The 22,718-nt window shown below is 49.5% G+C and overlaps 1 protein-coding gene across 3 annotated transcripts in view; it reads right to left on the reverse strand.

Moving 5' to 3' along the window:
* Positions 1-573: 573 nt before the first annotated feature.
* LOC104326666 (uncharacterized) overlaps positions 574-22,718 on the reverse strand; it is a 61,788-nt gene continuing 39,643 nt past the window's right edge. Inside the window, exons 4-5 of one of the 3 annotated variants that reach the window (XM_075412824.1) lie at positions 15,747-15,797; positions 574-3,031 (exon numbers count right to left, since the gene is read on the reverse strand). In XM_075412824.1, coding sequence (XP_075268939.1) covers positions 2,903-3,031; positions 15,747-15,797 — 180 coding nt within the window. In that variant the 3' untranslated portion in view covers positions 574-2,902. Of the gene's footprint in view, positions 3,032-15,746; positions 15,801-22,718 lie in introns of all 3 variants that reach the window. The other 2 variants (XM_009931467.2, XM_075412826.1) reach the window with 2 other exon arrangements.

Here is a 22,718-nt window from a genome sequence, read left to right on the forward strand (position 1 = left end):
AAGAACCTGAGATGGGGTTTTTAGAGAAAGATCCAGAGAAAGGGGTGAGCTAGATTTACGCTACTGAGGAAGAGCATGAGCGGTATGGGTGTGAGCAAAAGGGCTGCTGAGAATCTTGGGACAGAGGTGTAAGACTTACTGAGGCTAAAATTATGAGCCAAAGACCAGCTGTGTGGTCACCCACCCTTCTGTTTTGGGGTATGGAGACCTCCAGCCAGGTCACGTTCAACCCCCAAGCAACAGGCAGGTCACTCAAAAGCTAAAACACCTTCTTAGTGGGGGGAGCACCAGTGAGGGCCAATATATGACAACAGGCCTGGCCTCAAAGGGAGCAGTGGCACAGGGAGCTCCTCTTGTATGCAAAGAACCGGGCATTCATTCTGTTTCAGAAAAGCTCTTGCTGGTTGGTTTTCAAAGCCATTCTCTTGCAGACAGGGCTTGGGCTTTGGGAGTGCTTGGGCCTGGCAGCGTCACAGCTCACTCTGCTCCATCCGCTCCTACACCCCTGCCCACAAACACCCAGAAGACGGATGGCAAACGCATGGACCCAGCAGAGGTGCGAAGGTAGCAGCTGTTACACTTTATTTCATTGTTGGTTTTTTTTATTATTTTTATTTTTCCTTCTGATTGAAAAAGAAAAGACAGAGAAAAGTTACAAAAGTACTAAAAGGCAACGATACCGGCAGGACGCCCCTGTTCCCCACTCCCACCCAGGCGAAGGCAGCCTGCCACACCACGGGCTAGCAGAAACACGTCTCTGGGGGGCCCAGCACCTCGGCAGCTCCCACTGAGCAAAGCCTGGGGGCATGGGGCCACGCGAGGGCTGCAGCTCCAGCCATCTGAGGGGGAACGTGCCTCTTCAGACAGGTACCAGGCTATGGCTGTCCCTTCTCCTGAGCACAGGGGTTTGGTCCGAAGGGGCAACGCTTCCTGTCCTGCACTGGTCAGCTTCATCTGGCAGCAGTTAAAAAGCTGAGGTGTGCCATCACAACGAGATAAGCAGAGACTCCACAGAGGCAGGAGGAATCAGCAGAGGAATCGGCCTCTGTTGGAAGATGGGACTTCTTGCAGGGAACCACGAGGCTCTTGCAGAGGTGCCTCACCAACAAACGCAAGCGACCCCTTGGAGGTGGTGCTGGTGCAGGGGGTGGCACGATCTGGAGCCAAAGGGCAGGCAGAGTTGGGGCAGCATCAGGACAGATGTCCCCTCACTGCCTTGCCCAGCCACTCTGCCTGCCTGAGCGAGAGGAAGCTGGGGAGGGAGGAGGACAGGGGTGGGGGATTCAGGTCCTTCGGCCTAGACAGCCTTTGAGCTTTCCCCAAGGGTCTCAGTGAAGCACCCAGAATGCACCAGTGAATGCTGGTTCACTGTGTGGCCTCCTGCTGGCAGCTGGACTGACCATTGGTCTCATCCAAAGAGTGGCATCAAAGACCTCCACAGAGGAGGAGGAAATTTAGAAACAAAAAATATTTTGTGTTACTGACGGTTGCTCCTCTTGATCCACCAGACAAGAACTAAAGAAGTCACTCCCCCTTTGACCCAGCCAGTCAGAGGCTCAAGGTGGGCAATGCCAAGACAAAGAGCTTACTGTCTCCACCAGGTGCAGCAAGGGGAAACACCTTGTTCCTCTGCCTCACCAAGAGAGGCAAGAGCTTGCTTTATTAGCTGTTGCCTTGTAGCACAAAATACATAAATGCCTCAAGGCCAGATCCCAGTCAAACTCCAGTGGTAGCAAGGCCTAGCACAGTACTAACTGCCTTAGGTGTGTCGATGGAGAAATGCCCCACAGCTTCACCCTAACTCCCTTCCCACTTCTTCCACCAACAGATGGCCACAAAACAGAGACCTCTTTCTCCCACTCCATGGTACATCTGGGAATACTTGTTCCACTGGTACAAGGGGAGGGTCTACCTGAATTTAACAGCCAGCATAACAGGGGAGTGTAAAGCTTGCTGGACACATTAGATTTGGTTGAGTTTGGCAATGCTAGTTACCTTCAGCGTCATGTCAGAGCAGCACAGTATCAGGACAACACTAGGGAGAAGTGCTGCATATCCCAGAGCACAGACAACCTCAGCAGAGAGGAGACCCAGGAGCACAGAGTCACCCCCAAGTTCTTCTCTCTGTCGATGCCGAGAGGACTAAGGATGGCCACTGCGTTTTCTTGGATTGCTGAACACAGACCTTCCATTCTAGAATTTTATTCTAATCCCTGATCTACAAGCGGGAGGCTCACGTTTCCTATTTCAATCCCATTTTAGATGATATCACTGAGTTGCCAGCAGACCAGTTGGAACATGCAGGTAGATGTGCCAGTTACCCCCTCCCACCTCCCTCTCCCTAGCATCTTCCACTCAAGAGAGCTTGAAGCCAATACAATTATAGCAATCTCAGAGAGGGATCTTCTTGCTTTGCAGGCAACCCTCTGTCTCCAAACCTGAGCTCACTTCTGAGTGGGAGCGGGGTCAGGTCTATAGCAAAGCACTGCAGACCCAGGTAATCTTGGGAAACTGACTGGCCTTGGTTTCATGCCCTGATCACTCATCCCTGCTGCCATGCAGGCCATACTAGCCCCTGAGCCCCTCAGGGATATCTTCAACTACCACCATCCCCCATGTTTGACACTGCCTTGGTAGCTGCCCTTGCAGTTTGTGGATCTGACTGGTTTGCTGTGTCCTGAAAGACAAAAATCTCTCTTCGCCACTATTCAGATACGGCAATGGTACAAAAACAGGCACTGCTGCAAAGCCGTTTGTTTCCTGCTGCCAGAGAGGCTGTATTACAAAGAAGTGTCATTGTCGTCTCCTTCTCCCACCCATCCCCTTGGGTATTGCCACCTCCTCTTCTCCTTGCCAGGCAGGTGGTTGGTTGATAGTTCCTGAGGTTTTTGGATAAACTCCTTCAGTAGGCACATGACGGTTCTTCCACTGGAGCTATCGGGCTCAGCGGCTTCAAGGTGCTGAGTGAACGGAAGGCAAAGGTGGATGGATCATACACAAAGTGGGGCGGTGGGCGGCCTCCATTAATGCTCTGCAGGGGAATAAAAAGAGGGATGAAGTCAGTGCTCATATGAGCTGCAAACAGTGAAGTTCTTGCTTTGATTGCTTGGTCACATCCCCCTCTGGTACAATTACACACCCCTGAATGGGTGGTCATGCTTGCACTTGCAGCAAATGGCACTAACGTAAGCAGTGAAGCGCTTTGCTCATGCCCTTGCTCCTAACCCTCGAGAAAAAAGCATGCGGGTCTCCTCCTCCAGGACTGAGGTCCCTGGGATCCACATGACCAGGACCCATGGCACCTGCAGCCACTATGTGAAACAGGATATCCACGATGCATTTAGAGTCCCAGAGTCAAAACAGCATCGCTGCCAGAAGGTACCACATGAAAAAGCTACATTCAAATTCTCTTGGCCTTGAAGAAGGATCTACTACACTTTTAGGGCAAGGAGATAAACCAAGTAATCTCTGAAGACTCATTCTTCCGTCCTGTTTTTCAACAACTCTCCAGTAAGGATTTAGAAATCACCCTTTCTTAATCTATGAAGTCCCAGACACACTGAAACTCTCCAGAGTTTTGGCTCCAGACACCACAGTTCAATGAGGAATGGCTTGAGGGATGCTCAGAGCAAAAGGTCCCACCTGAAGGCCTTACAGTCTGGTCTGTGCGATGGCCAAAGACCATTCTCTCCCCTTTTGCTCCCAGTGTTCAGAGCATCATCAGGGCAGATCCAGACTAAGGAGGCCAGAAACACCCATGCACTCCCTGCACTGCGGGACAGGACATTCCCCACTAAGCTGTGCTGGGACCTGTGGATCCCAGAGGAATTACAGTGTCAAAGAAGTGATTCCACTCTGTTAAATAGGGAGTGTTTTCCTTTTACTTCCTAGGAACTTTGTTTTGTTTCTTTCCTTATGCAAGCAGAGGCACCAGTGGGGCTGCTGCTTCACAGACACTCTTTGGCCAGGAGAGGAGGTCTCATCGCCCTATGGGCCAGCAGAGCATTTAGCCACGATCCTGCAGAGTTCATTCTCCAGGGATAGGTGTGAGCTACTGAGAGCCACACGCTGGGAAGTTCAGAAGCTCAGAAACTTATGCAAATGTCCCCTACCTTCATCTCTCTCCCATCACTGCTGGGAAGGACTTTACCATTGTTTTCATGGAGGTTAGAAAAAGTCCAGTGAGAGGAGATCTGGCCTGGGCTCTGGTGTTATATGTCTCCCTGCTGCCTCTTCTAGGCTGTTCCTAGCAATACACGTGGCTTGCCTTTCTCAGTCTGCACTAAGGGACTGTTCCTCAAAGAATTAGGCTTTTTAGGAACAATGACCAACTCTGCTGTCTCCTCTAAGACAGATGTTCATTTTGGCACTTCAAAGTCAGGTCTGTCAGACAGCTGCAACCACATACCAGCACAACAAGGTGATATTTTGATGCCACCTGCCTCTATCCTGGCTGGCTTTTTAACTTGTCATCACAGGAGAAGCACATGCAACTTTTCCCAGAAAGCTGCTCAAATGGTGTCGTGGTTTGGTCTCAGCCAGCAACAAAGGACCACGCAGCCGCTCAATCGCCCCTTCCCTCAGCAGGGTGGGGAGGAGAATGGGAAGAAAAAGGCAAAACTTGTGGGTCAGAATAAGGACAGTTTAACAGAACAGCAAAGGACGCAAACGCTAACAGCAATAATACTGATAGAAAGACTATACAAAACCAAGGGAATACACAGGGCAACTCTCTCACCACCCAATGCCCAGCACGCTTCCCGGCGGTGATTAACCTCCCCCCCAGCCAGCTCCCCACCTCTAAACTGAGCATGACTGCACACAGCATCAAACACCCTGTTTGTTTGGCCAGTTTGGGTCAGCCAGCCTGGCTGTGTCCTCTCCTGGCTTCTCGTGAAAATTAACCCTATTCCAGCCAAAGTCAGGACAACAGTCAGGCTTACCCAAACAGTCATGCCAAATCTGAGCATGCTATGCAAGCGTCCGAGCGAGGCCCCCGGTGCTGCAGTCAGTGCAGCAGGATCTGGAAGCCTCTGCCTCACGGGCCACGGCTCAGCCCCGTGGGGCAGCCTTCACGCCAGAAAGGGCCTCTTTAAAGGCCAGTGTGGGCAGCGTGTTCCTGCCTAGTTGGTACCTCCTCTGCAAATTAAGATGGGCACTTGAGAATGGAAAATGCCAACATGGTGCTTGGCATCAACTGTGCCTGGAGTTTCAGCCAGCAAATCATGCCCTGCTACATCCCCCTGCCACCTTGGCCAGCAGCATAAGAAACAAGAGAGGCAGATTTAAGGGCCTTTACTCAATAGCCACCTGCTGTGGGGTTACACACGGTGTGTGCTCTGGCAAGGCTCAGAGCTGGAGGGTAACATAGCAACCCCTATTCAAAGCTAAGGGGCAGAATAAATCAGCACATTTGTCCTTCTCCAGAGCAGGGAAGGTCCCCTGCCAGTGCCAAGAGGGAACGGGAACAAAGAACCTGGCAGTCCCCTCCATTTTGAAATGCCAGACAGGATTAGGGAAGGCAGCTGAAATCAGTTCTTTTCTGGCGGACAGCAGATGGAGAAGAGGCTGGGGAAAGACGAGGCCAGAAGACAGACAAAAGTCATCCACAAAACTCAGCAGGCTTTGGGTGGGAAGGTGCCCTGGGGTTTCTCTCTGGGCCGCCTTCTGGGGCCATGGTGTGGGGCAGAGAGCCTTCCCAGAGCACCGCGAGGGAGATGGGCACAGAACAAGGCCTGAGGTGAAGGGTAAGGGACATGAGAAGACATGGGAGGATGCCGAGATTCACGGGTGGTCAGGCAGCGGAAAGTAAGGCTGAAACTGCACCCGATCCTGCCTCTTCATCATGGCACCTCTCAAGCAGCCACAAGACGATGGCTGGCTTTCGACAGCGCAGCCACCACAACAGCAGAAGAGGGCAGGGTGAGAAGGTCCCTGTGTCCAACCGTAGGCCGTAACAGGAGAGGCAGTAATGCAACTGCCCTCATTCATGGCAACACCCTGACTGGATCTGCAGTCATTTACAACCCTGAGCAGCACGGCTCTGTCTTGCACCTACTCCATGACTGACAAGGGCAGCATCTCTGTTAGGCACCTCGCTGGAGGGAAGAGCGAGCACCAGCACCAAATCACTGCATTCCCTTCTTGCAGAAGGGCACCTTTTCTTTGGAGCTCATATTCTGCTCTAGGGCTGACCAGGCCTGATCTGGCTTAGTCCACAGCACCATTTGGGATCACAGCATGTGGTGGTCTGGCTCTGATGAGCAGCACAAGGGAAAGCTCTGTAGATGTATCCCCAGAAAGTAGGCGGACAGGGCCAGCTGCCAGAGAGGGGAACATGTTCCTCCCACCCCATCGCTCGGGCCAGCTGCCTCTCTGTAGTCTGGGCAAGTGTCCTAGCCAGCCTGCCCTTTCTTGTGGGCACCAAGCACCAGCCTGCGATGCCTGGGACATTGCTTTCACTACAGAAGGCTGTCAGAGTCGCTGCTGCTGCAACATGCCCCCAGGGAGCTTGCCATAAACCTGCCTAACATCCCCTGCTGAGCAACCCCAGGCCAGCTCCTGCAGAGGCTCCTCAGAGCGCAAACACTCCGCGCCTGACATTAAAGCCTGGTGCGCTCACTCTAATGGCATTCGGGCAGCCGGGTAACGCGCACAAAATGGAGCCTAATATGGGCCCTGCGCTAATGGCAATCATTAACCAGAGCCTTCAATTTGTTAAGCAATGTATTTACACAGCTGGAGCACGGCCCGAGATCCAAGCACTCGGCTGCGGCAGGAGGTCGCAGACGCTCAGACGCACGGTGTCACACACACCCGTGCTCACTTGCACCGGCTCACCTGCTCTCTCACGCCGCAGGCTCCCCCAGCACATATACCCTGGTCCACTTGCACATGGAGGGGTGTGGGCACTCAGAGCTCCTCCTCACTGGGAAATCACAAGGAGAGCTGTCCCTGTGTGTACAAATCTTGTTCGCTCACATCACTCCAGCCAAGCAGGGCCCGAACTCCACCAGCATCCAGGGGACAGTCCACAGGAGCATAGCTCATTGTGTGCTCGCACCACCGCCCGGAGCAGAAGGTAGTTTCAGGACCTGCAGACACCCATGCTGCCTCACTGCACACCTCAAATGAGTTAGATGGAGCGAGCTTGTGTTACACACATTTCAAGCAACAATGCACAGACCGTCTCGGTCACACATGCTTGTCAGCACGCACCCAGACACGTGCTTCTTCCCTCATATACACACACCTACATATACACTCTTGAAAACCTGTGTTATAGTCACCAATTGCGTTATCAGCATTAAATACAGGTGGAAAATGAGCAACCAGGCTTGAACCGTATCTGAAGCACATTAACAAAGAAGCACACCTAAAGATGGTACAGATAGTGACGGGATGCAAGCGCCCCAAAGACGACCAGTCAGATTAAACACCACAGGAGAAATGCAGATTTCAATCATATTAGAAGCCCTCAGCAGAAAACAAAAATAAGCAACTGCTCCATAAATCCATCTGTAACATAACTGTATGTTTCAGCAAGGAAAAAGTATGTAGGAAGAAGATAAACAGGTAAAGGATAAATCTACTAACAGAAACCCGCATTTGTCCTAGAAACCCATCCCTTACCCCTGTGAAGTCTGGGAAAATATCCCAAATACAGATTGCAAAATAATTTAATTTTGGACTCATGATTCCACAGAAGCGTGGTTCTCTTCTTTGGACAAAGCAAAAGCACACACAGCTCCAAGCGTGCTTCCAGCCGTGGGAATGACAATCCCCACAGGAGGGGGGAATGAAGTTACCTAACACAACAATGTCTTAGAAGGGAGTGGTGTGCTAGGGGTGATATGAAACTAAGCCCTGCTTAATACTCTTTGGTCCTCTTTCATAAGAGCTCTAGTATCCTGGCAGGATTCAAAATCGGATGAGCCTGTACACCCTGCCAACCCATCCCCTGCTCAGGGCCAGTCCAGCACAGGAGTCCCTTCTTTCCTACCCTTGGGCCTGGGCAGTTAGGAAGCGCTGCCGAGCTCCATTTAAAGGATGCTGCCTTCCAGTGGTGGATGCCTCTCAGTGGTGGGTGAATGATCCCTTTGCAGTCCGTAGACTCACTTGTTGGATGTCCTTTGCAATGAAAGGCACCATGTAATTGCAAGTTGTAAAGGCGCATCCGATTCCCACCACCACCCTGTGTGAAAAGGAATAAATCCCCAGAAGAGCCTTGGCAAAGACGGGCGCCTGCCTGCAGTGCTGCCTGTTTGTGAGACAGTCGCCTTGCCCAGGAGTGCACAGAGCCAGAGGTAGAACCAATATTCAAGCAGGGCACAGAGTGTAAAGGCTGTCAGACTCCACAGTGGAGCATTTACAGGTATACTGCTTTTAATTTCACTTTGACCTCCTTCCTCTCATCCCTGCCAGTTAGAAAAGAAACTGGTGACACTAACTTCGATGTGTGAAACCATCAGCTGCAAGCAAGGGAAAACGACCCTCGGGCCTGCTCCTAGCTACCTCTGTAATTCCGCACACAGTCCTGACCAAGCCACTTCGCATCATCTGTGCCTCAGTTTCTCCTGTGTATAATGCGTACACCACAGTTAGGCAGCCAGGATGAACTAATTAAGATCCGGGTGTTCTGATGAGAGGTGATTTCCTTTCAATTAGAGTCTGGCTTCAGGCAGTTTTCAAGAAATCGTTGCTGACAAGCAGGACCAGCTCCTCCAGTGGAGCAGCAATTCACATTTAACCGCTTCTTCATTAACTCCAGCGGGGCCTCTGACAAATTATTCCAGTCACAGACCTGGAGCAGCTCAAAGAATAACTTTACAAAGGCAAACCGCTTCCCTCCTGATAGTCTCTCCTCTACCCCCAGGTTCACATGCAGTTTAATTTCATCGGACAGCTAGAAGATAGACCATGACAGAACTTCATTTTAAGACTACTCTTCTCCCTTCTCTCCCATGAAAAGGAAAGATCAACTCCACATGCTGTTCTGACAAGGAAAGCAAAACTTTGCAGTTAGCATCATTTTTTCTGTGTTCTCCATTGCCTTTCCCTGCAAGGCTGAAAGGCCTGTCTTCCTCCACCAACGTAAAGCTGCCTAACACCTACTTCCTTCCATGCAACCACATTGCAAAGACCCGTTCAATAGTTTACAAACACATCACTATTCCTCTCAGAAAGGAAAACAAAAAAATTAAAAATCTATCAAACATTTGCAAATGTGTGTGCAGAGGTGTCAGATGGCAACTACCAGACTTCGAGAGGTGCCACCAGACGGACAACATTGAAATTTTTTGGAAGGTACTTCAAAGGGCCTAGCAGATGCTTGCTGGTCACTTGCCCAAAAGCAGAAATAGGCCGGTTTCAGATATGGGTCCTTGCTGGCACCAGTGTAATAAGCCTTTCTTCTCCTCTCTCTCACATGTCTTTGAGATGTGTCTTTGAGAAAGCTGACTGCAAGCTTTGATTTTGCCTGCCTGACAATCTGAAGGAAGGAGGCTGCCCAATGCAAAGGGCCAGATGGGTCATTTGGAGGAGCAGGCTGTCAGTGCTCCCTGGCCAGCCTGGGGAACTCACCGCTCCAGGGTCCCAGTGAAGGTCATGCTCTGAAGGCCACACGAATCTCTTAGGAAGAAGTGAATGAACCCCCGTCCCCCTAACAGTGAGCTGTGTCTTATCTCCACTTTCTTTCCTTCCGATGCAAAATGGCCTATGCTCCCCTGCACACAGCTGCAGCAGTTCCTGCACACACCCCAGGGGCTGTGTGTGCCCGAGCAGGAGGAGGAGCGGGTGCGAGAGCAGCTCCAAGCAAGCACAGACAGAGGCAAGGCACAATCTGGCCGTAAATCTCTCAACTCCATCTGAGTAGTCCTCAGCTGCTTTGGTCTGTACACAAATGACATTAGCTTGTCCTCTCCTCCCTCCCCACCTTCCCCTTTCCAGCCCTCCCCTGTGTGGCAGCAGCATCCTCCCTCCCTCCCTCCCTCCATCCCTCCGAGGGACGGAAGCCGGCTGCCCTGGCAGCCCTCCTCCCTTCAGGCCAGGAACCCCGGGTACCACGCTTCTCGCAGAGCCGGCACGTGGTACCGTACCTGGGCATGTGCAGCTCCCAGTCTGCATAAGGCCAGGGCAACCCGATGCCCTCCAGCCAGGCAGGCTGGCACAGAGCAGCACGCTGCTTTCAATGTAAAGGGAACCCAAATTAAAACCACAAAGTGAGTATTAATTACCCTGGCATGAGCAGGCTGCAAACGCATGCTGACACAGAGCGCTTGCCCCTGGACACCGCCCCAGCCGTGGAAGCCAAGCGCAGGAAGTGGGCGTATTACGGGAGAGGTGTGTGGGAAAAGAGGATTACAGCTCTGGGGACTGGGAGGAGGAACGGGCGTCAGGTTCCCACAGCCACGCAGACAAAGGGGAGGGGGGAGCAACTGCGGTGGGCCTGGATGTGGTGGTAAAAGACATGCCTGATCTGCCATCTTGGACCTGAAGCTCTGCTGGAAACCAGCGGCAGAGCCACTGTGACCCTCTGCCATCCCCTATCCCTCTCTGCTCCATCACCCAGGAGTGACCCAAAAGTCACCAAATCTGTCCCCTCTCTGTGAAACGAGCCTTATCACTTCCCAGAACCCTGAACCACAGCACCACCAGTTACAGCTGCCACCAACACACAGGGCTGTGCCAGGAGCAGCCGGTCACTGGGCTGCACCTCAGTCCTAATCTCCTTTCTACCCCTCCCCATCGCCCCCATTCTTAAACCAGACACACGACCCACATCAGACCATAAATCAAGGACAGCACTGAAAATAGGATGTCAGCCTCCTGACTCACCAGTCACTCACTGCTATCATGGTGCTGTCTGAATTACAGAGCTCTTGGTTATTCCACAGTGTCTATTTCTGCAAGCATTTACATGATTTAATGGGCACAAGGGCATACATGGCAGGAATTTATGAACAGCAAGCAGCAATAAAAATTCTTTTCTTTAAAGGAAGCAGAAGAAAGACATGAAAGTCCCTCTTCTGGCTGCTATGGACAGGCTGAAGGCTGGCTAGCCTTTGCCATGAAATCCAATAAAAGCAATATTAAATAAAGCAGTGTCTGCAGCCAGATGTTTGGGATAGTTTTTAGCAGACAGAGGCATTCCCACCTTGGCTATACTGGATCCTTTATCATGCTGAGGAAACTCTAGACAAAGTCTTTGTCAGTAATTATTCAGACCAAGCGCTGGCCTTCTCCAGGGCCAGCTGTCACTGCACAGAGACCTTCAGCAGGCAGCTCAGTGGCTGTGCTGGGAGGAGCATAACGGGAGCTGGTCTCCCCAATAAGCAAATGGATATTTGTGCTCTCACTTAGCAGAGGACCTTCTCCATTTTGGTCAGCAGAGATGTGCCCATCAGCAGGAGACATGAGCCGCTTAGAGAACTGGAGTGCTAAAATCTCCATGAGGGGCCTCTGCCCAGCAAGTAACTCAAGGATACAACTGGCCAGGGAGGCGAGTCTCTCTTCTTGTTTCTAAAGGGCAGGTTCAGGTTTAGGCACTCAGTCACATACTACAGGCAACCAGGAGGGTCTGACAAACTGTTAGCAAGCGACAGCTTGGGATCTCTGCCGCCTGCAATGTCAGAGCTGTTTAGACTGCGTGACATCATATGAATATGGACACAGCTCAAGGAATGTGGTTTGAAGATCAAAGCCCAGACTTCAGTTCTCCTCACACTGTCTCTCTTTAGGCAAGTCACACTCTCTGCTTGTTTCTCAGTTTAGCTCACTCTGAAATTGCAGTCATGATATTTAGCTGCCTCGAGGATGCTATATTTAGCAAGGCTTGCTACACGCCTTGGGAGCCTGTGATGGAAGGGGCAACATACATGTGTGTGTATATATATCTGTACGTATACACACGCAAAGAGTCTTCTGATTTTTTAGAAATCTTTACTTGCTGTGCAGCCAGAACCAGAGGTTTGCACCAATACTGTCCCATCACCTAGTATGCCTTGCATTTGTGAATAGCTCAGGCATCTGCCAAGAAGGCTCAGGCCAGCATATCTCTTGCTCAGCTCCAAGCTGAAAAGGTCTCTTGTTTTAGGAGAAGAAAACCCAGCATGTTTCTGCAGTGGCCTTTTAGGATGCAGATGCAAGAGATAAGAGACAGGGAAGTCATTCTAGGGATCTGGCCCCTGTCCAAACAGAGGGTGTTCTCAACATTGATAAGATCAAGGCAAGAGCACAAGAGGCTCATGTTCCAATTTAAAATTCTTGTTTTATTTTTACATAGCAGAAAACATCTCTCTGATCAGCCAGGTTATCAGATTGGCCTTGAAATCTTTTACTTCCTCTCTGCCTGCCCCAACAAGAACTCTGGACACACCCTGGGGCTTGCCAGTTGTGTCTTCTACCCACCTAATGCTGCTGAGATAAGCCCAGCTCCACCGATCCCATTCAGAGACTGCATGTAGGAGTTTGTGGAGGAAGAACTAGATGACAGACCTGTAACCCCCATCCCAATAGGGCCTGGAGAACTGAAGACTTGTGGTATTACAAAAAGACTGTGGAAGATGGCTCTCTGCATTCAGAGCTGGCTACAGCTGATCAAGCCTGGTGCGGGGTGGGGGGGAAGTTACACTGCAAGCATATGCTCATACAGTCATCCTCCTTCCAGCGCTCAGGAACTGTCTCCACCCAACACCTGACTGCACCACACAAACATGCTCTGGATGTTAAAATACCCATGCATATGGTGCAACCCCCCTCACTCAGACCTAGCACCTTGCTTCCAGTTACAGACATTACACCGGCTGACACTTTGGGGCACCAGTGACCACCTCTGCACACACACATTGCCCACCTCACTGTGCATCACCCATGTAGGCCCACGTCTACCCCTCACCTTGCACTGACACGTGCTATGCTACATGTATCTATTACCCACAAATCCATACTTCATACACATGCCGTCACCTCCAATTTATCTCTGCTCGCCTGCCCACAGGGACTGTTTCTCCTGTTCCATTATCCTTTACTGAGGGTAGAAAAGAGGGAGATTTTTTTTAATATTATTTTCTCTTCACTGTAGGCCCTGACCTGTCAGAGCTGCTATTCCTGAAAACATTTCAAACACAACTGAGCTGCTGCACATTTGAGAAGTTTATTAATCTCTCTGTCTTAATCTGTCTAGGTTCTTAGACTTGTCACATCACTGTCCCACCATCCTGCTTAAGAAGAACTGCTGTGCGAGAGGAAAGGCTGTAGCCTAACACCCTCTGAGTTGACCCATGGGAAGCTGAAGCACAGGGAAGAACAACAAGGTGGCACCTTAGTGTTAAAACAGCATGTGGAGAACAAAATCCCAGCCTAGGTCACCTGCTTGAGAAAGACTCCCAAGAACCCTGAACATTTCCAAGGGCTGAAACTGCGTTTCAATGCCAGAGGGTAAAGACACTGCCCCTCCATCTCACCTGCTGGAAGAGTCTCCCATGGGAAGAAGAGGGAGGAAGAACATGGCTGGGATGATGCATGAGAGATCATCACTTTGCATGCTGACATGCCAGCAAAGCCCCAAGATGTCAAGGCAACCAAAATATCAGTCAGGAGGAAGGTATTTTTAAAAGCATGCATTATCTCACAACCACATGAGACATCGTCCCCAGCAAGACCAGTATGAAGCGAAAGAGACTGCACGCTCCTTACGTATGCTGAAACAGGCACACTTGTGCATTCAGGGCATCTCAGGGCTACAGTGACACAAGCAAACTGGTTCACATGGTGATGTTTCCTGTTCAGACGCACAGACAGTTGCCTGGTTCCTCCTGTAACAGCTCATCATGGTTGAGGTTGGCAGGCACCTCTAGGGACAGTCTTGTTCAACCTCCCTGCTCAGAGCAGGGTCAGCAAGAGCACACTACCCCAGACCACGTCCTGGCACGCTTTGAATATCTCCATGGACGGAGACTCCACAATTTCTCCAGGCAACCTGAATTTCCTGTGTTTCAACTTGTGCCCATAACCTTTTTGTCCTGCTGCTGGGCAACACTGAGAAGGAGCCTTGTGCCAAGCATGTCTTACTGGCTGGTTTGAGATTTCCTTTTATATGATGAGAGCACAGCATCATCTTTCAGAGGTATAGACCTCTTTCAGTAGCCTCCAGAGGGACTCTGGCAAGGTATTCTGCCAGAGACCTGCTGCCACCTTTCTAAGCTGGGTACACAAAAGTAGGCATTTGTAATCATTTGAAAAATGGAAGAAAAAATGCTCCTTTATGTAACAGCTCTGCCACCACAACAGACCAACAAGAGACTGTGAAGTATCATATGCTATTGTCATGGAAACCACACGAGCGCCTCAGGTAGAGATGCACTGTCCCAGCTCTGCAAGGTTGGCCAGAGAAGTGTGGATTCTGTGCCATCTGTCAGAAGGGTGTGCTCTCAGCTTCTGGTGTTTATTTTAGCCTGAGCTGACATGGGCTTAGTAGGAACTGAAGGGATAATTCTGCCTCTTGCCTTCTCCAGGGGCACAAGAGTAAGTCGCAATAATGAGCTCAAGGAGTCAGGGGAAGCCACCCCACTAAGGCATTGCTGAAACACCAGGGATGGAGGGACTGCCACCAAGCAGCACTGGAAGTAGCTGCAGTCCAGGGACAGCCATAAAAAACAGCGAAAGCACATGAGGCAGGCATAAAGGAAGTTGATATACAAGTTGTGCTAAAACATTGCAGCAGGATTAGACTGTTGGTAGGTCTGAAGGACGGGCACAGTCTGGGGAGAGCTCACAGGGCACGCGAGGAGACAGCTCTACTGAAAACAGTCTAGGCAGGAGCACAATAGAATACTAACAGATCCTGGTCTGCCATTCATTGCTCTTGCAATGCTGTAATTACTGCCGTGAAAGCAGCAGTTTTATCACCAAGGTGCTTTCTTCACCTTGACCTGTTTTTGCTTGTGTATCGCGAACATGTGGAGCATCCCATAGGCCTCAGTGGACTGAGGCACTTGTTTCGGCTGCAATGCGCGAGGTCACGCACACATCTCCCACAGTGCCACACAGCACTGACTGAGAGAAAGCCAAGGTACCCACAAAGGAGACAGGATGGCTGAAGAGTCATGGGATGGGGTACTAGAGACAAAGACTCAGAGGTGCAGGCAGCATAAATTACAATCAGGAGAGCTGAACAAACCTAGCCCTGCCAGGCATATGTGCGCTCAAGAACATGAGATGCTCAGACGCTGCAGCGTCACCCCAGCTACAAAGCCACCCAAGCAATCTCTGTCCCTCATCTGCCATCATCCAGTCCCACATCCCATACAGTTCTGTAGACGCCAGTGCACCATGCAGGTATAGTTCCTTTCCTGCAGCTATCTACTAGGACCTCTCACCCCTACTGCACACCACTTGTTACCTCACATCAGCACTTCCCTTGGTCAAGAAGGATCCAAATGACACCCTACAGGACAGCTATGCATAACTGTATGAGCTCACAGCAGGGGATGCAGACTTTCACTCCAAGCAAGCTTTGAGCTCATAGTCTCCAAAATGGAAAAGCCAATGTAGTATCAGCCTTGTCAGCACCTAACCTAAATTGCAACTACAGTCTATACTGAAGACAAGCAACTTTTGTTATGCAGCCAGTCAAGCCACAAGAAACCTCCAGAAATAATCTTCTGGGCGTAGATGTTCAAAGAGAATCACCACATTCGGATGTATGTGGAACAATGAAGGAACTGCACCAGAAAAGGGCAACTTACATGAATTTTAATAACTCTAGTCTTCGCTCCACAATTCTTCTTGAGCAGCATCTTCTGAAAGAGAAGTAGAATCCAGGGATTAGTAGCAGTAGCACAAGGAGACAGAAAGAGGGGGGTGGTAGGGAGTCTCTTTTCAACATTTAATTAGCAAACAAGATGGGTGGATGGTTAAGTGAGATATGAAAGACTAAGAATTACCAGAGGAGGCCATCACATAATCAGCCTAATCTGAGACTGTCTTGCTCGACTGCACAGAGTCCTTTGGCAGTGACTGATACCCTGAGTTTGGAAAGAATGTACAAGAAATTCCACACAGAAAGAGATGGAACAACTGCCTAAAAAGAAAGAACCTTCTTCCTAATTTCTGTCAATTAGTGGTTAGACTTTGCCCTGAAGCAGGTGAATTTATCTTCCTTTTATGAAGAAAAAATATTCTATTTAATGTAAATGTGGATGTTCCCATTATTTAACTGTTATTTTCATTATGTTTATTTATTTAGAATCAAAAAAAAGGTAAAAACACCTTCCCACAGTCCTAAATCCCTTTGCCTTATACTGTAAGAGCCATTAAAGCTGTCATAACATATGAACCACACAACTTAGCAAACAGGATAAACTTAAAACAGAAATTACTACAGAAATGAACAGGTGAGTTGCTCTGTCCCAGTTCTGAGGCAGTGCTTTGAAAGTTGGCAAGTGAATAAAATCATTCTTTCCCCTTAATTTCCAAAAACCAACTCAAAGTGAGTCGACTTCAAGAGAGAACAGTTTTTCCATTAAAAAAAAAAACCTCAACTACATTTTTCATAGTGAAAAACCTGGTGATGGAGGCATGTCAGGAAGAAAGTTCTCTATCAGCATTTGAAAGAAAGAATAGATTTTCCTAGCTCCCGACTGTTTTCCACCCTTTTCCAGCTGGAAAGCTGTGTGAAGTGTGGGAAAACACTCCCCCGATCCCCCGGCTTTAACAAAGCAACTGAAGTGTTTTTCAGATTGTGTTCTTAACACAGAAGACCTGTGGAAAGACATCCCACCATTTTACCAATATAGATGGTAAATAGTGACACCTTTCTATTTCCTCTCTCCTTGTGTCTGTAGTCTTCCTGCTTTTTCCAGCAGAAGAGAAGATAAAAGTAACACAGTAAGAGGAGTCTTGGAAACTCAAAAAGCTTAAAAAGCCCCAAAATACACAAACAGCCTCCAAAAAACTCAGAAGAAAACCACCCCAAACCAAAAACAATGCTCAGGTGAAAGTATATATTATTTTTCTAGTAGAAGGTACTGCTTGGGGACTGGGAGAGAAGTCCGACTCCTCCACCATCTTCTGTCATTCTACACCCCATGAGCATGTCTTTGCAGTCGCAAATCCACACAGCTGCCCAAAACTTGGAGAGGGAGCTGGAGACCCACCCACCGTTTCTGTGTACATCAGTCTCTTGGAGCTAAATTCCAGTCCTTGGCACACTCACAGCCCACTTGCATGCCCAGAAAAGAGACGGGCACAGCAGCAAGTCTTGAAACTTGTACGTGGGTAGTTCAGGGCCTGAGGAAAGTGCATTTCACTGTCCAAGCATGAACGGGGGAGAAGGGAGGTGCTGCAAGGGTTTTGAGGTTATTCTCTCAATCCTTTAGCAGCTGAATCCTAACACTGTCTTTTTTATTCAAAGGGCTCACCAGTAGCCATGCGTGATGCCTCTTCCCCCAGGTCCGAGCTGGCAGCACAGGCTGCCGTGTCAGCACAGCACCAAGGTTTCTAACCTAAAAGGACCCTAGAGGTCTTTGCACAAACCAGGTAGAAGGAGACAAAGGCAACTGCTGAACTGAACTAACCTGAGCCTGTGCTGTCTGACAAAACAAGTAATTCTCCAGGAATTCCTATAAAACAACACAGGGCTCCGTTCCCAGCCAGGCTGCAAGGCAGTTATTGTAAGGCTGGTATTTACTGTGAGGTTACTGCCTTTCTTCAGAACCCCACAACCACACAGTGAAAAGGACTGAGGAGGAGGGAGAACTTGGTGGGGCTGACAAACCCCAGGGGTGCAGGGAAGGGCAAAGTGAGGAGCTGTCAGGTCTTGCAAAGTTTTGATCTCTCTGTAAGCTTTTCTTCTAGGCTGCTGTGAAGTGTTGGCTGGTGGGGATGAGGAAGGCTAAGCTCAAACAAGCCCACCGGTGGGATAAAACATGCGAGACAAAGTAGGGTTGAGCAACGGAAGTGAGAATCAGGACTCCAGACTCCAAGCCCCACCCTTTAGGGGAAGAGTGTTGTTACAGCTGGACAGACCCTGCCGCATCCCATTTGACTACAAGCGGCACGACTTTGGGCAAGACTCTCAGCTTCTCTAGGCTGCTGGAAAGCTGAGCTTTGCAGTGGTACTTGGCTCAACCCCCAAGGACAGAGCCAGGCTGTGACATCAAGTTCCACAGTGCCTCAGCAACACCATGGGATCCTCCGCTGGAAGGGGAAAAATATCTTTAAACACAACTGTCAGCCAGCGAGAAAGTACATCACTTTCCAGTACAGTCCAGTGGGCTCCAATGCCTTGTAAGGTCCCATCCACAGATCCCCCAGTGACTCCACTGGGGTGCAGCAAAAGACATTGCTTCCCAACTACAAATCAGCAAAGGCAGCAAGACCTTAAATTTACCCATCCTGGCCGTCTATTAAAATGCTTAGGGAGGAACAACAGAGACAGCCATTACAAGAAGACGATGAAGACCAACTGAAAAGTTTGAACTAGCCTGTTGGGTGGATGGACAATCAGCCAGGCTTTACCAAGAGGAATTCAAATGCTCAGCTGTATCCCAAGTCCTACACTTCTGGCAGAAAAAAGAAGTGCTCTTTTAGCGATGTGGTTGCGATAAGCTTTAATCGTAGTGATCTCTGATGTGCCTTGTGATGGACTTAGTAATGAAACGAAAACATGACATCCCCTCATGTGCAGGCTGTAAAACTGGAGCATAAACCTCAGCAGAGGAAGCTCTCTGGAACTGCTGCGTTCTCCTACTTCCACTTTGACTGGAAGTGGAGCAAGACCACTTCTGCTGCGCTCTTCCAGCTTCATTGCAAGGGTCCAAGATCATCATAAGAGACAAAACAGAGGGAGTGAGAGAGAGAGAGCAAGCCAGCCACACGATCCTGCAGCTGAGAATGAATAAACAGAAGGACAGTTATTGAATGTTCTTCTATTTAATCAAATTGCTTCCACCTCACTTGCAGCCACACACTCTCTGCACCCAGCACAGTAAAGCCATGCTTAGAAAAAGTAAGTCAAGCATCTTTTTATGGTTTTTCATCCCCCAGTTTTCCCTTTCCTTGCCAAACCTGAGCGCAGACTTTCGGACAGGGAAGCTAAAACGCAGTGCTGCCTAGCAACAGCTGGGGACTTTCCACGGCAGCCTCTCCTCATCCTCCCTCTGGAGACCTCCACGTCACAAGCCAGCCATGAGATGCAGCAACTCATTAACTCCTATTTACATAGCTACAAGGCAGAGTCAAAATAACACTTATTTGGCAACATGACTTGCAGTAGCCTAAAGCCAGAAGGAATGGCCTATAAGAAAGGTGACATATTCATTTTAGTGATTATTCCTAACTACCAGGCCAATCTGGAAATGCAGTTTTATTTCCTTGAGTTTTTTGGAAACTATGACAAGAAGAACAGAGATTTGCTGAAGGTCTTGGAGTATATTCGTAACACAGCTGAGAATAAACTGTAGCCTTTGGTTTCTGAGACTTTCTTCCACCTGCAGAAAAGGGAATGGAAGAATGAGAGGCAGCATCTGTGCTCAGCCTCCCTATTTCAATTAAAAAGTCCCTCCTGTTGGTCTCTGACAGAACTGCTGGCATCAGAGCTGAAACCTACAGCTTGGAAGCACTATTATTTGCATGAAGGAAAGTTTATAGGTTTATTTTATGATCTGCTGTGGCTTCTACTTAACAGGAGGAAGTGACACGACTAAGGAAATGTGGAAAAGTCTTTTTGAGGGCACAAGAGTTATGCCTCACTATATAAATAAGTCTGAACTGGAACATTTTAGTGTTAAACTCCCAGAAAACAACAGAATCAGTTCAGCCAAGAACCCTCCCACCTACCTCACCTCCTGTTACACAAATACTCTTTGCTCACAACCCACTGACTCCGTCTTGGACGTGGATTCAAAAGAAAGCTGCGGGGACTGGAAATTATCACTTAGAGGGTTACATATTTACTGAATGACATGCGGGAACGAACCGCTGAACTGGCACGTGTGGCTTTGCTGCACGTCACTGCCACATCAAAATACCACACTGAGAGCAGAGATGAACCACCACCCCTGCTTCTCTCGGAGCGCAGCTCTCTAGTGCAGCCTTGCTCCAGGAGACACCTCCGATTAAGCAGTAGTGCTCCAAGTCCTCTAACACTGTCATATCTATTACAAACAAAACACAGGTATTCTTAATACGAGGTCATGCTAGTAATAGTGAAATCTTCAAGAAGGATGAATTTATGTCACACTACTGCAGTTCAAAAATAAATATGTAAAACTCTGGGAATAAACAATTTAAAAGCAGATATTACAGCTTAATTTTCAAATATTTAGGAGTTTGAACGATCTCTTACATCAGTGCACAATGCGAAATATCAGATGTATATTAATAAACACCTTTCATCTTACATCTGCTTTTTATGCACACATTTCCATTTTTAGAATTGTTTCATTTTCACTGCCCCCATAGGGCAAAACAGCTCTTTTGTCTGCTAGTAGGGTTTTTTAAATTACTTTTATTATTTGTTTAATTTTATTATCTGGTTGTAGTTTTAAACCTAAGTGCCTGTCTGGAGTTGGATACAGTTTAACTACCATGATTTTTTTCAAACCAGTTTAGTCTATTTCACACATGAGAGCACAGGAACTCTGGGTTCAACTTAACCCCTCATTTAATTTACAACAAATCAGCACACTTCACCAAATGCTACATACTGATACATAATCAGCTTGTTACAACTTAAGAATTTTGCACGGATTTTCACTTTTTTAATGAAAAAGGATTTCAAAATTTTAAAAAGTCTTTATTCAGTAACTGTGCTGTAATTTGACTCATAGACCAGACATTTGAAGAACACCGAGCAGGCCAGAAGCCTGCCGTTCATCAGTTTTGCTGAGGACCCTCCACAGAAGGGCCGGTGCACTTTGACTGAAGGTATGGATGAGGCTATCACTTGTTGACTTCTTAAAGCTCTTGACAGGATACAAAGTTTTAAGCAGAGCAAGTTTTAACAAAAAAGTCTCATCAGCTCCATAACTCTTGTTTTACTTCCATGGTGTTAACCCTCTACCAGACAGTTTCCAAGTTGGTCAGTCTTCCAGGAACAAGGCAGACCAAGCTTGAATGTCTATCACAGAAAATAAATATAGAAACAGACTAATGATGTTGCTTTGTTTGTTTGGAAAAAGAATCAAAAGAGGACACATTACAGCGTGAGGAGATACAGCACTGTTTAAGTCACAGCAGAAGGCTGATGTGAAGGGAGAAGCTACACCCAGTGACATGACACGATGCCCATAAAGACCAAAAAACCCCAGAAAGGCAGTGAAGCAGCTCAATGGCTCAATACGCCGAGGGATGAAGGGGCCTCCACAAGATGCTTCTTGTGACTGCCAATGCCTGTGCAGAAGCAACACCGATGTGTGACCTCCAGCCCAACGCCACTCGCGGTGCGCGCACTGAGCTGGCTAATGGCGCATGGCCCCATGGCTCTTCTCTCCCACGAACAGGTCCAAGAGCGAGAAGCCTGCCTGACCCCTTGCCTACCAGCCCCGAGAGCCAGGTTTGGGCCAGGAGGAGCTGCCTCGCCCGCCGGCCAGCCGCCCAACAAAGCAGGGAGGGTGCGGAGGGTTAAGGCGCAGGGCATGGCGCAGCTGCAGCGCAGTGGGCAGATGAGGTCAGGGCGCTGCACAAAGTGGCTGTTGTGTGGCACACTGCGGCCTGGGCTCCTGCCTGACTGAGTCCCACCTCCGCCCCACCGCGTGGCGTGGGGCAGCTGGCCCGGGGGGCTGCAGAGCTAGGAGGCCTGCAGCTGCTGGCCACCAAAGAGCGGCAAGACACGCAGGCAGGTGAACCAGCAGCAGCTTCATGCTACCAAAGCAGCAGGGGAATTCAGTGGGGTCCTTTTTACAGAACAGGCTGAATTAAAGGAGGGGGATCAACTACCCCCAAAGGCAGCGCTCCCACAAGCCGGGCGTGCAACCCCACACGGCGCCAGCCAGCAAGGCTGAAGCTTTCGGTGGCTCCCTGACCCGACAGCTCCAGGCAGCTCCAACAGCCCAACACCGCAGCCCCATGCCCTCCGTTTCTGCAGACACCTCCCACCCCGGTGACCGGTTCTCCGTGCCCACGCGGCAGGGCCCGAGAAAGCCGAGCCGTGGCTCCTGTCCTTTCACCAACACGGTGATCAGCACTCTGCAGGGGCAAAGCCAGGTCTGCCCTCCTCATCCATTTAGAAGGATAACAAGCAAAAAAACTTTTAAAGCTATGTTGTAAGCTGATTTTGTACTGGTTTTTTTTAAATTCCTTGGCACCAAGCAGCGTTACTAGGGCATGGGCATCACCTCGTAGCTCTGCAGTACAAAAACTGTAAGGAAAAAGAGTAGGTCACAGGCTCCTCCTCACTGCTGGAAAGCTGCAGCAGCTCCAGCTGACCTTACCCCCAGCCAGGCTCAGCCTCGCAGGCACACATGACTTTAATCAGCAGAGAAACAAGGCGGCCAGGCCTTCCCAGCCACCTGAGGGTACTCTGCGTTTGCACCGCTGTGCAGACCTCAGCCACAGGTGCCCCAGGCCAGGGGAGCAGCCACTTTCTGGGCCCAGGGGTGCGAGGCCACTACCTGGCACATCCACATGCCGGACACCGACAGGAGCTCCCTGCCCAGCCCCTGCAGGAGGGCTGTGTTTCAGATACAGCCTTAAATCACAGTCACCATCTGTCACAC

Source organism: Opisthocomus hoazin, chromosome 2 (assembly GCF_030867145.1).
Source record: "Opisthocomus hoazin isolate bOpiHoa1 chromosome 2, bOpiHoa1.hap1, whole genome shotgun sequence".
In the NCBI taxonomy this organism is placed as follows: Eukaryota; Metazoa; Chordata; class Aves; order Opisthocomiformes; family Opisthocomidae; genus Opisthocomus; species Opisthocomus hoazin.